The sequence below is a fragment of the Pelobates fuscus genome, chromosome 6 (genome assembly GCF_036172605.1).
Source record: "Pelobates fuscus isolate aPelFus1 chromosome 6, aPelFus1.pri, whole genome shotgun sequence".
Classification (NCBI taxonomy): Eukaryota; Metazoa; Chordata; class Amphibia; order Anura; family Pelobatidae; genus Pelobates; species Pelobates fuscus.
Genome location: NC_086322.1, coordinates 87,388,275 through 87,405,147, shown reverse-complemented (window position 1 = coordinate 87,405,147; position 16,873 = coordinate 87,388,275). Strand labels below are relative to the sequence as shown.

The 16,873-nt window shown below is 37.4% G+C and overlaps 1 protein-coding gene across 3 annotated transcripts in view; it reads left to right on the top strand.

The window, feature by feature from the left end:
• The window catches only part of TEC (tec protein tyrosine kinase), a 104,639-nt gene that overhangs the window by 82,884 nt on the left and 4,882 nt on the right, over positions 1-16,873 (top strand). For all 3 annotated transcript variants that reach the window (XM_063457931.1, XM_063457930.1, XM_063457929.1), the window contains exons 8-16: positions 490-555; positions 896-950; positions 1,881-1,960; positions 5,671-5,801; positions 6,827-6,901; positions 7,775-7,946; positions 8,137-8,353; positions 11,110-11,171; positions 15,403-15,521. In XM_063457931.1, the coding sequence (XP_063314001.1) occupies positions 490-555; positions 896-950; positions 1,881-1,960; positions 5,671-5,801; positions 6,827-6,901; positions 7,775-7,946; positions 8,137-8,353; positions 11,110-11,171; positions 15,403-15,521 (977 nt within the window). The remainder of the gene's footprint in view (positions 1-489; positions 556-895; positions 951-1,880; positions 1,961-5,670; positions 5,802-6,826; positions 6,902-7,774; positions 7,947-8,136; positions 8,354-11,109; positions 11,172-15,402; positions 15,522-16,873) is intronic.

Here is a 16,873-nt window from a genome sequence, read left to right as displayed (position 1 = left end):
GTGGACAAGGGGAGGGAAGTCAGTTTATTACTGGCTCACACTGGTGACACTGGAAGGAGGGTGTAACCTATCGGTAAGGGCAGTCACTGTTGCAGGAAAGTGCACATATCTCTGTATATGCAGTGTTTCAAGCTGAAATGCTGCACACACACAGATTGCTTGCTCCATTACCACTTCTAAAAGCAGAAGAAGTCGAGGAGGTTGGAGAAACCTTAGAGAAACATTGCATTGTCAGTGTGCCGTACTCGGTGCTTGCAGGCGCTGTATTTTTCAGAGTAGACATGAATAAATGGTTGCCAACTTAAAAAATAACTTTTGACATGCTATAGAGTATTTTCTATATTTTCAAAGTGTACCATATTTGTACTTACACACTCTGCGATTGTTGGATCTACCTGAATATTTAAACATTGCTACAGAGACAAGGCGACTGTTGGAATGCTGTTCACCAGCATATTAAAGATATTTTCTTTTGTTTGTCGTTCCTAGGAAAGAGGGATACATTCCAAGCAATTATGTCACAGAGAAGAAATTAGACAATCTAGACCAGTATGAGTAAGTATTAATACAAGGGTCTGGTGGGAGCCAAACACCCATCTATAATAATTCAGTTTAACTGTGTGTTAACTAAATGACAAACATGTAACCATTGTCTGGCTGTTTTTATTTTATGCACAAACTTAAGTCTTCTTTACTTAATCAGTAACATTAGAAATATAGGGGTGCAATCAACGATTGCTATATCATTTGTTAGGACCAATGAAACTTAAGCTTCTAAACTTTTTTTTCCAGTGTTGTATTTTTTTTTTTTTTCTTGTGGTCGCTACATAAAAAAAAAAAAAGTTGTCAGCAAGAATCAAGTAGTGATGTGATTAACCAAGTTTCCTTTCCATAGGTGGTATAGCAAAAGTATGAACCGAAGTAAAGCAGAACAGCTCCTTAAAAATGCAGTAAGTAGTGCATTTCCGTAAAAAGTAAAAAAAAAATTAAAAAAAATGCAGTAAGTATTATGAATGTAGAACATGGACATTGGCCTATTATTTCCTCTAATATATTTTTATTTTAGTCCTTAAGTCCGTGCCAGTTTTTGACAACCCTAAACCACCCTATGTCTATGGCTTTTTTTCTATGCAGCTGAACTGTCACATTAATTCCCACCCATTTCTAATCTGAATAGTGTTTCTACTTTATATTGTGCAGAAATTTGTGTTTAAAATTAAATGTGCAACCTGCGCCCTCACACAGCCTCCTTGTGAATCCGTCCGAAATACAAAGTAAATTAGAGAGGATGCTGGGTGAAGAACAGTCGTGTAGTGTCTCTTTGAGGCTGGTAACAAATCTAAGCAGTGGTTTTTATACGTGTCATACTGTCCTGTAGGATCTGTAACCGCACGGCACAGAACCAATTTTTTATCCTTTCCACAATGTTGTTTCTGAGAAGGGCCATAGGTAGGTTACTATTTTGGGGCTCTTATCTCCATTATTCACACAGGGATGGCCAAGTAAATTCATGGTTCCAGGGCCCCTGTCTAACCCCTGGGCCACAGGCGGGTGTCAAAGGTCACTTTATGGTTAATGCGTCTCTGTTTTTATTAATTATAAATGGTCAATTTGTTTTGCAGTGCTGTGGACAATGAGATACAAAGCCATATGTTCTCACTATTTTATGCATTGATATATTGAAAACATGTTAAAGAAAAAAATAAATGTGCTTTTTTAATATGTCAATACTTTGGAATTGAATGCGAAATGTTGGGTTTGCCATGTATTTGACTACAAAATGCCATAAACTATATTGTGTAAATAGCTTAATTTACTGTGTGTGAAACACCTCTATTGACATATTTAGCATTATCATGTACCTGTTGTGTCGTTTTTAGGATAAAGAAGGAGGTTTTATCGTTAGGAATTCAAGCCAAGCTGGCTTATACACTGTGTCACTTTATACTAAATATGGAGGGTAAGTTCGTACATTCTAATTTACAAATCATTCTCCTACTGTGTAGACAAGCAATTTGTTATCTACAGCATCATGTGTAAAGTGTCTTAACACCTTGTAAAGTGTACCTGACCTGTACATGTAGTTTGCTGGGTAATGGGTTTTCTTTTAGCCAAATATTTTCGAAAAAGGAAGAAATATAAGATTTAAGCTTATATTTTTAGGGCCTTTGGTGTACAGATGTAGAATAAGGTTCTAATTTAGTCTCCAGGGTCTGGAGCTTTGGAGGTACTTTCGCAGGTCTTTACCCATCAATGCCCTGCACCCCCAGGGTCTTGTGGCCGATGGAAACAGAATTTAGTAATAGCTAGTAGTGATGTACCGAACTGTTCGCCGGCGAATAGTTCCCGGCGAACATAGCATGTTCGCGTCCGCCACCGCGGGCGAACACATGCGGTGTTCGGTCCGCCCCCTATTCGTCATCATTGAGTAAACTTTGACCCTGTACCTCACAGTCAGCAGACACATTACAGCCAATCAGCAGCACACCCTCCCTAGCAGACCCTCCCACCTACTGGACAGCATCCATTTTAGATTAATTCGGAAGCTGCAACCATTTTTTATTTTTTTTTCAATTTATTATTTTTTTTTTTTAGTGCATATAAATGTTACAAGTAGATACTACCCCCAGACACTCTGTGTTACTGCAGATACTCCCTCCAGACACCCTGTGTTACTGCAGATACTCCCCCCAGGCACTCTGTGTTACTGCAGATACTCCCTCCAGACACTGACACAGAGCAGAATAGGGACTGTTCCCCCTACATAGGGTCACTTGGCAGATATGGATTGACACCTATCCTAAGGATCCCTGATAAACACTGACACGGAGCCCTCCATGGGTGAAGATGGATTAATTTTTTTTTGTGCTCGGGTTTTTTATTTTATTTTTAAGTTCGACGGGTATGATGGCTTTTTATTTGGCCTTTTTTGGGGCTAAAAAAATGAAGATTTTAGAAGAAGAAGACGTTGAATAGTAAGTTGAATTTTACTTTACAGGGTAGTAATTTTATTCCCCCTTCACTATTTTTTAGGGTGAGGGGGGTAGGTAGGGGCTTTTTTATTTGGTTGTGTGACTAGGGGCTTGGGGACACACACTGCATACACACTATACACACACTGCACACACTATACACACACTACACACAATATACACACACTATACACACAATATACACACACTGTACACACTATACACACACTGTACACACTATGCACACACACACTACACACACTGCATACACACACTACACACACTGCATACACACTGCACACACTATACACACTGCACACACTATACACACTGCACACACTATACACACACTGCACACACTATACACACACTGCACACACTATACACACTATACACACACTACACACACTACACACACACACACACTGTACACACTATGCACACACTGCATACACTATGCACACACTATACACACACACTACATACACACTGCACACATTATACACACACTACACACACTATACACACACACTGTACACACTATGCACACACTGCATACACTATGCACACACTATACACACACACACTACACACACTGCATACACACACTATACACACTCTATACACACACTGCACACACTATACACACACACTATACACACAATATACACACACTGTACACACTATACACACTCACTATACACACAATATACACACACTTTACACACTATACACACACTGCATAAACATACATTTAAAAAAAAAATGCAGCTGTTTTTTACATTTCAAAGTTGGGGAGGGGGGTGCCAAATAAAGGATCCGCCCCGGTTGCCAAATGCTCCAGGTACGCCCCTGTATAGAGGGGAGCCATGTTACTCTGTATATAGAGAGGAGCCATGTTTACACTGTATATAGAGGGGAGCCATGTTACTCTGTATATAGAGGGGAGCCATGTTACTCTGTATATAGAGGGGAGCCATGTTTACACTGTATATAGAGGGGAGCCATGTTACTCTGTATATAGAGGGGAGCCATGTTACTCTGTATATAGAGAGGAGCCATGTTTACACTGTATATAGAGGGGTGCCATGTTACTCTGTATATAGAGAGGAGCCATGTTTACACTGTATATAGAGGGGAGACATGTTACTCTGTATATAGAGGGGAGCCATGTTACACTGTATATAGAGGGAGCCATGTTACTCTGTATATAGAGGGAGCCATGTTACTCTGTATATAGAGGTAGCCATGTTTACACTGTATATAGAGGGGAGCCATGTTTACACAGTATACAGAGGGAGCCATGTTACTCTGTATATAGAGGGAGCCATGTTTACTCTGTATATAGAGGACTGTTTGCGGTGCGTTAAACGGGGAGTTTGGTCTTTCACTGTGAAGCGGGCGTAACCCTTACACTACCTGATCGATACAACATCATACCTGATGTTTTAAAGCACGTTATTCCAAACAATTTAGGAATGTTAGGTGATTTCTGCCCTTTATGGATTAAAACCAGACTCTGCATCAACTATGTAATTTTCCATGGGAGTTTTGCCATGGATCCCCCTCCGGCATGCCACAGTCCAGGTGTTAGTCCCCTTGAAACAACTTTTCCATCACTATTGTGGCCAGAAAGAGTCCCTGTGTGTTTTAAAATTCGCCTGTCCATTGAAGTCTATGGCGGTTCGCACGGTTCGCCCGTTCGCGAACATTTGCGGAAGTTCGCGTTCGCCGTTCGCGAACCGAAAATTTCGGGTTCGCGACAACACTAATAGCTAGTTTCAGGTGCCTATGGATCCACGTAACTAACAGTGAATCAGTTAGTCTGGTAATAAATATCAGGAACAGAGTACAAATAGATAAGATAGGAACGTAGGTGTGCAAGGACTAAGGCATAAAATGACACTTCAGGGACCAATAAAACTTGGGTATAGGTATACACTGAGTACGTACTCAGCTCAGTGTGGGGCGAGCTGCTGACATCACTCAACATTGCTCCCAGCACTGTACTCCTATTATGTGCTGCTATTGTTCCTTTAAACAATACATTTGGGGTTCTGCTTCTTAATGACACTCTTGCAGCAAAATCCCAGAATATATGAGTAGGATTCTGAGGTTGAACTACAAACATTTTGGGATATGCAAAAATTACCCTAATAGTACAAGCTTCAAGGCAATTAAGCTATACAATAACACCTATATTAGTAAAACAATGAAGATTAGGCTACTTAAAATAGCCATGTAAATAGTTAACCTGCCACTGTGACAGTGCTCCCTAGTGTTTTTAGAAAAGTTTACTAAATGATACAGCTCTGAGACCTTATTCCTCCCTTCATGTGACTCTTACTGGGAATCTCTTGCAGATTATGGTGCAATAATGATAAATAGAGTAAAGCTAGGAATTATATGGCTCTTTTTGATATGATTAAATGGTAATTGTACTTCACCGTTTCATCTAAGTGTTTTATATAGCCTTATTAGCTCGTATCTGTTGTTTGATTGTTTTATGGAGCATTCAAATGTCCAATTAGAGTATACATTTATGAACAAAAGACCAGAACGAAATAAAAACCTTCAGGAAATTCTGTAGAAGTTATATTTTTTTAGAATGTGTGATATGTTCTGTAACCTTTTCACTACATTCTGTACGTAACATCAATCTGTACTGACAGCGGTATTTCTAAAACTTTCGTTTCAGGGAAGGCACCTCATCAATAAGGCACTACCACATTAAAGAGACTGCATTTCCAAAGCAGTACTACCTTGCAGAGAAACACATCTTCAGTGCAATCCCAGAAATGATTGAGTATCACAAACACAATGCAGCTGGTAAATACATCACATCTCACAGTTATAAACTATGGGTTAACACAGCTGCTAGTCAGGTTTCTTGGAAACCGACAGATTAGAATCCGATCGCACAGAAAGCCAAGTAGGATGTAGAAAAGAGCAGCTACAAAGGTATAACTCATACAATCAAGAATGCATGTCTCTCAGGAAGAGGCACAACTTGACAGTTCAGCAAAAGGATTGGTATGATCTTCTAGAACAACCTTCAGCACTCCAGATTTTGGGGACTTCATCTTCCATCATGCTTGGCCAGCATCATGTATGTAAGAGCATTATGGGAGATGTAGTCCGCAACATCTGGAGCGCCGAACGTTGTTCTAGAAACAACTGCTGCAACAGCCCTATAAATTAGGATGATAAGCACCCAACTCAGAGCAAGCAGGTGGAAAGGCTTGTATAAAGAACAACAGGGAAGGAACATCAGATAAGCCTCAGTAATTCAGCTCAATATAGCCTTGTACTAAATCAGGTAATTTTAGATAACAAAAAGTGTCAGGTCCTCTTTTTAAAATGTAATAGACAAACAGATTTACCAACACGTTTAAGCTGGGGATATTCTGTGACACAGTGCCAAATTCAAAGCAATTTATATTTTAGTCTTGTGCATTAGGAACATGATTGAAATTTAGCAGTTTCACTGCCTTGGTAAATGTGACCAATTTTCCATAAAATGTCAAAAAGGCTGAAATTAAGAATTAATATGATTCTAGCAAATGTTCCTGTATTCCCAGTCTGTCCCTGTATTCCCTGTTTGTCTCTATTCACTGTTTGGCAGTTTTTAAAGGACATCTTACAGTCTTCAAAAACATGTTCTATTGTGGTGTTGCGCTATAGTGTTCCATTAGCTGTCAGTAATTTTTAACAGAATAATATTTTGCATGGTAAAATGCCTTTTTTTTTGAAGAATCACTGTCGCGAACATGTCCATTGTTTATGGGGCATGGTAGCTCATTGCATCAAAAAGAACTGCCTCTCAATATAATCTTGTTTGTTTAATTTTCTAGGCCTCGTTACCAGACTGCGATATCCTGTATGCTCCAAAACAAAGTCGGCTCCCACGACAGCGGGTTTCAGTTATGGTATGATTGCTCACTAGTATGATGCATGTAAAGTGGCAGAAATTCTCATCTGTCATGTCTCCTAAACAAAGCATTGCTTGGTGCTAAACCTGGCCTCTGATCCAAATTCAACAGTTCTATAGGTTTGCTTTCAATAACTTGCTTTCTGTCGGAGCTGTTGACATTTTTTAGAGATCATCAATGAATTTTATCTTAATGCTAGAGTGTTCCTTATTTGGCATTCATGCCTCTGAGTTCAATACTACTCTGTGAGAAGCATTGTGACTCTGAATGTGAAGACTCAGTTTTTGAAAGTATTCACTGGGTACTGCCTGTAAAGTCGGTCTGATAGTCCCTGGAGACATCCTGATTGAAAAAGGTCAACTTTGCGGTATTTCGCAAAGAGCAATGCTTACATATACCAGACTGCAGAAATAGGAAGTAAGCTGTAAAAATGTAAGAAGCTCATTTAGATAATGTAATATTTTGTCTACCTAATGAATCATGAGAACAAAGCATTTATTTACTGTCCTAATGTGTTTTACACCCCACCTCCTGTAGACTATAAGCTCGTTTGAGCAGGGTCCTCTTCAACCTATCGTTCGTGTAAGTTTTAGTGTAATTGTCCTATTTATAGTTAAATCTCCCCCTCTCATAATATTGTAAAGCGCTACGGAATCTGTTGGCGCTATATAAATGGCAACAATAATAATAATTTAATCTAAATTCACATCCACTCCTTTAGTGTCCATCCCATCAAATTATGCTTACAGATTTTATAATTGCCATTCTGTCGGGATGAGTGAAACCATACACATGTAAAACTTTTAGTTTCTAAAGATTTCAAGATATTTTGTATATTTGCATAAAGAGATGTATTTTTATTACTTTTAGATAAATGGGAAATAAATCCGTCAGAGCTTACGTTTATGAAAGAATTGGGAAGTGGTGTATTTGGTGTGGTACGTCTAGGCAAATGGCGAGCCCAATACAAAGTTGCCATTAAAGCAATTCGAGAAGGGGCAATGTCTGAAGAAGATTTCATAGAGGAAGCTAAAGTTATGATGTGAGTTTAAACAACAATGAAGTCATTTAAAGATACTTTCTCTGACGCCTATTACAGTGTTTTTGGATATCACAGGATTTGCCTTACCCCTTGTCCTGATGAGGTTAACCAGCTTTATATAAATAATATAAGAGTATTAAATTACACGTGTTAAATTATTTACTTCATATATATTTATATTTTTCTATAGGAAATTTACACACCCCAAGCTAGTTCAATTGTACGGTGTTTGTACACAGCATCGGCCGATCTATATTGTAACTGAATTTATGGAACAGGGTTGCCTCCTGAATTACCTCCGACAAAAGAATGGCCAGTTCTCCAGAGACCTTTTACTGAGCATGTGTCAGGATGTGTGTGAAGGAATGACATACCTAGAGGAGAACAATTTCATACATCGTGACCTGGTAATAAATACAAACCGTCTTTATCGGGCTTTCTCTTAATGAACATAACTAACCGGGTTAACTACCGAGTACTTTGATAGAAAAAATATTAGCATAACATATATTAGAAGCAAGGGAAGCATAGCTGGCATATAAACGTATCATAACACAAATGTTTTATGTATAAATTGCTTGGCAGGCAAACAAACATTTTAATTATGTAAATTTACAGATTTTTTTTTTTCCACTTATTTGTTCATCCTTTATAATAAATATTTGGGAAATGAAAAGGTTTAGACAGTATACTGTGTCCTTTATCTTTTTCCTCACATACACTAGGTGTGATCAAAATAAATTTGCCAAATCCCTTGCTAACAGATATTACAGTGGATCACTAGCAGCACAGCATCCTAAAAATTACAACAGAATTTAAAAAGAATGTCTGCATTTGAGCATAACGCCCACATGCAGTGAATACAGTTAAATCATAATTTCTAAAATAAAGCTATTTAAAACTGCTGTAGCAATATTTGTTAATCTATGGAATGCTAATGTAATGCGCACACTGACTGTAGGAATGATATGACCCATATAAACTTGCTTTACTGTTTGGAAGTAGAAGGTGAGCTTACATTTTCAGTAAATGTACAGTCATTATTTAATTGACTTGGCCTTGGCAAAGAAATCCATTCCTCTACAGGCTGGTAATCATACCTAGAGTATAAACGAGGGTGAGTGAGGCTTTACGGACTAAATTTCTTACAGCAAAATACATAAAACCGTTTATACTCGATTTGGGTATTGAAGGGGCTAAAAGGTGATAAAGTTCTTTAAAAACATCTAGGCCACTCAAAACACATTTGAAGCTGTTCACTAAGATATTACATTTGCAAAGGCAATTTGTCTGAAAATCATTTGGGCAAAAAAGAGGTGATTAGGGTGGGTTGGAGTCAACATCTCAGAAGTGGTTTACTCCATTTACCACCTTTCCAAATTCACCAAACTCTTTCCTGATTTTCCAAATGCCTTTAAAAGAATATTGAACGTTTCAAGGATTGCTTGGGAATGACTTGTCAAATGAGACATGAATTATGCAATGCCTGCTAACTGATCAAACATCCAGCAGGCCGGTAGGTAAAACATGGCATGCTCCCCTGAGCTGGATAAAAAAAATCTTTAAATTAGCTGGAGCAGAGGGGAAAGCAAGTGAAGGTAAAGGGTTAAAAGGAATTCAGTGCTTTCATAATGTTTCACAACATAACACATGACAAGTGCTCCCCGGTGCCTTGATACATTTAGAATGTATTTAAATGACTTCCTTTTTCTGCCGTAAAAAGAAAATTCTGAAATAGCCACTGATATGAGAAATTATTTGAGATGTGAGGCTCACTCTCTAAGCCAGGAGTTGGGAGGAATTGACATAGTAATAAGTCTAAATAACTGAATTAGAAACATTTTAAATTCATAACTGTAATTCGGTAGCAAATATCTACTATTTTTATTTTAGTGAATAATGTGTTTTATTGATCTATTCTATTCTCTTTCATTGAATGTTACCTGGTTAACTGTATAGAAAGCTTACTAATAACCTGGACTAAAAGCAAACATTTTATATACAAATTATAATGGTTAGCAACCTGGTTTCATAGCAGCAAACATGTTTCCTGGACCAGATATATATATAATATAATATATAATATATAATATATATATAATATAAATAAAATCCCTTAGGGCAATACAATACTAGTGTAAATGGCCAAATATTCCCTTGGGGAAAGTCTGTGCCTACAGACTAATTAGCTTAACGCAGTACGCCAACTACAATATCTTTGGAAAAATAAAGGTGACGTGAATTGAGATATTGAAAGTCATGTATTCAAATTGTCACATTCATCTTTCTTTCAATTTTGTGCACAGGTGCCGTTCTCTTATGTATAAAACTATTACATCTTTTTGCTCTTTTTTCGTGACTGTGTAATCCTTAATTAAATTCAGAAACTAGAAATGAAAAATATTAGTAGGGAAAAAAAGACACATTTACAATTTCAAGGAGTTTTTATTCCTTTAACCAAAAGAAAGTTTGTAAAAAAAAAAGAAGAAAAGAAAGTCTGTGTTTACATGTCACTTTTACATTTGATAAAAAAAAAAAAAACCATTGGGGAAAAAAGGCACACTTTTGCATCTCTTTATTTTTTGCACTGGAAGCAACAAATTTATGAACCAATAAAAGAACCAAAATTTAACAGGAAAATTAAAATGGCAAAAAAGATACAGTAGGAAATATTTTGGTGCAAATAGGGAGAGTGCCAGAAAAACGTAAAAAGTGAACCCAAGGTATTTTAGAGAGCTCACATGGTTATTCAATAAAACCATGAATTATACATACTTGGCCAGGGAATTTAGGCCAAAGTAGGCTACAGGTGAGAATTGTCATGAATTCAAAGTGAGATCAAATTGAATTCAAAATGTATGTCCAAAATAGCCGAACAGTAATCATTCTCAGTCAGTCAGCTATGTTTCCAGTTCTGCTACTATGTCCTTAAGTTTGAAATTTACCTTGAATTCACTTTAAATTCCTGTCATTTCACACTTTAGTGAACAATCCTGTGAGTCGGAAATATTCTCAAGCTTAGCTATTTTAAAAAAAACAAAATTCTAAATTTTTGCCTTTTTATTTGTAATTGCTGGGCTAGTTCCCGATGATCCACTGAACACTTGCCTTAAAAGGATACCATGGCAATTCTAAACGTTCTACATCATTTTTTTGTTTTCAGGCTACCAGGAACTGTTTGGTAAATGATGGAGTAGTAAAGGTGTCTGATTTTGGAATGACGCGGTAAGAATTTAATTGTAACATTTGTGAATTTCCAAGTTTTGGTGTAATGTAAATGTGACCGTGAATCTCTTATTTAAATTGCTAGTTCCACAAAGCACAAGAACAAAGCGTTGGACAGCAAATTTCACATGGATTTTACTTGGCATGTTCAGAAATTGGCAGATTTTAAATGCACAATGTTACAATGAAAAAAATGATATAAGAACAACATGCCTTTTTATTACGTAAAAAACTATTATTCCTCTTTTGTACATTGGTGACTTTTCTTTCTGTACTATGCCCAGCACCGACCCATGTGTTAAAGGGACACTCTAAGCAGCAAAACCACTAAGTCTTAATGTAGTAGTTATGGTGCAAAGAGACTATCGTAGTATCGTTAATTAGCACAATACCTTCGCTTAGAAAGGGCTCTGCATACACTGCTTTCAACAGAAACTGCCTTTCGTGTCACTTAGACAACCATTAGAGATGCTTCCTGTTGCCGTCCTGCATTAAGATGAAGATCGCATCCCATAGAGTTGCATTGAGCTATTGTATCTTTGTGATATTGTATCAATGGGAGTGCGGTGGGGTCCACTGTGAGACCAACACACTATGGAACATAAGAGGAGTAGAAATATATATTTTTTTTAAGTTTTACAAGAGGACCTAATAATCTAACTAAACAGGAAAACATGCTAACTCTATAGATAAGTCTCTAACGTTAGTGTTCCTCTCAGTGTCCATGAGAGTTTTTGACTGCCAGTTTATATCCCCCAAAAAAGGATCCCCAGATGTCAAAGGTAGCTGGACAGAAGAATGAATTCAACTTCCAACACACATTAACTAGAGGTGTGCCCATATAGAGAGGTATATAGCTCAATTATCATGATTTATACCGTGTTGAGAAGAAAATAAAAAAACTTTATTAAAGAAATACGTAAAACCAACAGAAAAACAGGGACAGACAGTGCTACCCTCTAAGGGTCTAGGTCGTAGATGGAGTCTAAATATTGCAAATATATATGGGGAAACTTAGGGTCAATGCCTGGTGTCAGTTAGTTATCACGATAGGTATAGGAGATAATAGGGACAGTAAGCAATGTCTACCTATGAAGAGTGTACATCTGATATAAGCAGGTGCTACTAATGGTAGGAGCAACCCTGAAGTCATATATGAGTAACGATGCACATTCCTCTTAATATAGAGGTAATCTTGAGCCTATAATCTAAGCTGTTTGCTTGTAAGCAATAGTCTGTATAGTAGAATCAGGTAAAGAAGACAACCCCAGATCGATAGATATGTTAATGAACAAATTAACTCTCAAAAACTGAAGTGTCAAATATCTTATACCTGAGGTACGTATATCTGTGGCCACCGTAGCAATTGATCTAAAGATAGTGAGAAAACTCTGTTTAGTTTGTTGACTTTAGACCATATGCTAGAATCAGGTAAAGGAGGCAACTCCAGGTAGATAGGATGTTAATAGTGGAATTAACTCTCAATTTAGAAGTGCCAAATATCTTATACCTGAGAAAAAGATAATAATAAATTATATATAGTAGCCACAGTGACAAACTGAATTACAGCTTAGGAGGACCTAATTTCGGTAGTTATAGGCAAGTAGACTTGTTAGAAGTCCCTAAATCTCCTGTCTCATAAACATTGTAAAGTACTGTTAGGGCAATAGACCACCCTAAAACCCTAAATCACCTATCTAAAGATCCGAAAATGCTGAACCTTACTAGATACCAGTATCCCAACATAAGAGCTGACTAAACAGTCCAACACGACCCACAACCCGTGAAACAAAACCCAATGACGCGCGTTTTGGCGCTATGTGGCGCCTTTGTCAGAAGCCCTGCTTCTGACAAAGGCGCCACATAGCGCCGAAACGCGCGTCATTGGGTTTTGTTTCACCTATCTAAAGATCCGAAAATGCTGAACCTTACTAGATACCAGTATCCCAACATAAGAGCTGACTAAACAGTCCAACACGACCCACAACCCGTGAAACAAAACCCAATGACGCGCGTTTCGGCGCTATGTGGCGCCTTTGTCAGAAGCCCTGCTTCTGACAAAGGCGCCACATAGCGCCGAAATGCGCGTCATTGGGTTTTGTTTCACGGGTTGTGGGTCGTGTTGGACTGTTTAGTCAGCTCTTATGTTGGGATACTGGTATCTAGTAAGGTTCAGCATTTTCGGATCTTTAGATAGGTGATTTAGGGTTTTAGGGTGGTCTATTGCCCTAACAGTACTTTACAATGTTTATGAGACAGGAGATTTAGGGACTTCTAACAAGTCTACTTGCCTATAACTACCGAAATTAGGTCCTCCTAAGCTGTAATTCAGTTTGTCACTGTGGCTACTATATATGATTTATTATTATCTTTTTCTCAGGTATAAGATATTTGGCACTTCTAAATTGAGAGTTAATTCCACTATTAACATCCTATCTACCTGGAGTTGCCTCCTTTACCTGATTCTAGCATATGGTCTAAAGTCAACAAACTAAACAGAGTTTTCTCACTATCTTTAGATCAATTGCTACGGTGGCCACAGATATACGTACCTCAGGTATAAGACATTTGACACTTCAGTTTTTGAGAGTTAATTTGTTCATTAACATATCTATCGATCTGGGGTTGTCTTCTTTACCTGATTCTACTATACAGACTATCGCTTACAAGCAAACAGCTTAGATTATAGGCTCAAGATTACCTCTATATTAAGAGGAATGTGCATCGTTACTCATATATGACTTCAGGGTTGCTCCTACCATTAGTAGCACCTGCTTATATCAGATGTACACTCTTCATAGGTAGACATTGCTTACTGTTCCTATTATCTCCTATACCTATCGTGATAACTAACTGACACCAGGCATTGACCCTAAGTTTCCCCATATATATTTGCAATATTTAGACTCCATCTACGACCTAGACCCTTAGAGGGTAGCACTGTCTGTCCCTGTTTTTCTGTTGGTTTTACGTATTTCTTTAATAAAGTTTTTTTATTTTCTTCTCAACACGGTATAAATCATGATAATTGAGCTATATACCTCTCTATATGGGCACACCTCTAGTTAATGTGTGTTGGAAGTTGAATTCATTCTTCTGTCCAGCTACCTTTGACATCTGGGGATCCTTTTTTGATTCATTACTCTGGGTTATGCCCATTCTGTTGCCCATTTAGTCCTATTTTGACTTTAGGGCTGGACTCCGTCTAACCCTTTAGGCATTTTTTTCTATATCTCCAGTTTATATCCCCTTGTCTTTTTTTACCCACAACTCCATATGTAATTTAAGGAGGAACTGTCACTTCCTCAATTTCAACACTACCTAATAGCTAACTAAATGTTAGCTATTGCTTCTGCAAAAAGATTTTTATATATAATTTATTTATCGACTTATATTTTCATTGATATGCTTTCTTGGGAAAAGCCTGGACAGGTATGTAAATGAGTTAATTCTTGCAGTGCCATACACATGTGACGCATGCATGTGTAAGACACGGCTGTAGAAAATGGGAGCATTGCAAGGGTGCAACTTAATTTCCCCATTGGATGACTGAGAGCGCACATACCCACTCAAGGCATCATGGGAGGGCAAAGCTGCCATAATGCTGAACTGTGAAAACATAACTGATTAGCAATTAAACTGACCATTGGTTGGTATTTATGAAAGGTACTTTCAGGTGGGATAAGGTTAACACAAGGAAACCTGTAAAAAAAAAAAAGACTCATGGCTGTATAAAAAATATAATTGTGATGCTATGATAATTTAAAGTATCAGTGACTCCTGAAAGTTTATTTCCAGAAATATTTTTGAAAAAATAATTCAAATAAGTTAATATTATTTTATTCTGTCCAAGCTATAGTTAGTTCAGCTGGGATCATCCCTTCATTGTAGAGGTGACTATTTTGGAATTACATCATAATTTTCAAGCCCTCATCGAACATTATTGATAAAAATAAACAAAACAAGTCTGGAGAAAACATGCGCCACTCAGAGACTGGGATTTGCAGAGTAACTCACATCTTTGCACTTCACAGGAAACAGGAAATGGCTGTTTGTACTCTGCGAATTGTCCTTGGTTACTGGTTATTTGTTAAAAAAAAAACTGCAAACTAATCTGTCAATTTAAATATTATGGGCAAAGTGATTAAACTTCAATTTATGTGTGTGATTGCATTTTCGCTTGCATCATTTAATTCATGGAAATATGAATCGAAGATTTTTTTTCTAACAGTTATGTACTGGATGATCAGTATACGAGTTCCTGCGGAGCTAAATTTCCAGTAAAATGGTCTCCACCTGAAGTTTTCAATTACAGCAAGTTCAGCAGTAAATCAGATGTCTGGTCATTTGGTAAGACTGTTTTTATTATTATAATAAAACAATTATTAGCATTTTAATAATAAAAAAAAGATTATGGATCATCTGGATAAATAATGGATTGTTGGTTATTGTTTTTAATTAAAATAATATTTTTCACTAAACACTGAATTGCAGTGCCCTGAAACCCTCCCTCCAACTAATTGTAAATTCAGTTTAAATAGCATTAGGCTAGCATTAGGACTGAGAAAAGTTTGTGAATTTTTCCAAATCCGTTATTCTGACCTATTTAACTCTCTACAGTTTAGCTTTTCATGTATATGCCATTGTACAGCCAATCAAGTTAAAGGGTTACTCCATTCCTCATAAGCACTACAGCCTTTATTCGTGTGCCATACAATAATTTTTCAATAGTTTGCCACTTAACCGGAGTGCTGCGGGGCTAAGACTAAGCCTCTAAGAATGGCAGCTAAACTGCTGAAGCTGGATGCCAATACTGGCTGCCAATGATCTCACCCATTGCATGAGTGCCTGTGCATAAAACATGCACAGAATTATAGGAACATTCCAAGTACCATAACCACTAAAGGTTATAGTGCCAGGTACACTATATTATATCTAATAAAATAAGTCAGAGAAGCAACATTCTGTTCAGCAAAATGAAATACTAAACTATAAACAAACCTGGCAGGTTAAATAAGACAGTTGAGAACATTATGCATTTAACAGCCCGTAAAGCTGTCTCTAGAAACATGTACTTTAAAATAACATGATGCAAAATAAACTCACGGAATTCAACCAATTTACCTTATCATCCAAAAGCCATTAATCAACACGGAGCTAAACTCCCACTCTCTGCCTTATCACAAAACACAATATATATATATATATATATATAAAGCGCTACGGAATCTGTTGGCGTCATATAAGTGGCAACAACAATAACAATATACAAACCCTAGAAACCTCTTATACGACACATCACTCCTTAACCATCCTATCAACTTCTATGTAAATAACAAAATACACAATTAGAATATCTTCTAGCAAAAATCCGATTTCTAACTCTTATCAGTAGCTCTGAATAATTTCACTGAACACAGACCCGCCACATTCTCGCTGAAGGCAGACATGTCCCTCCTCCGCTAAAGAGAGGTAGGGGGGAAGAGAAATTGAGACAGAGTGCAAACAGGGGAGAGAGAGAAACGAGAGAAACTGCAGGCATGAAAGTTAACCATGTCACTGCTGTACAGTAACAAGACAGAAGGATAGTTACATTACAATTATTGCGAGCAAAGAGACACAAAAAACACAACATTTAGACAATACACCTAGGGTACCCATACTATAGCAACAATTGAAATAATCCCTGATCCAGTCAGGTC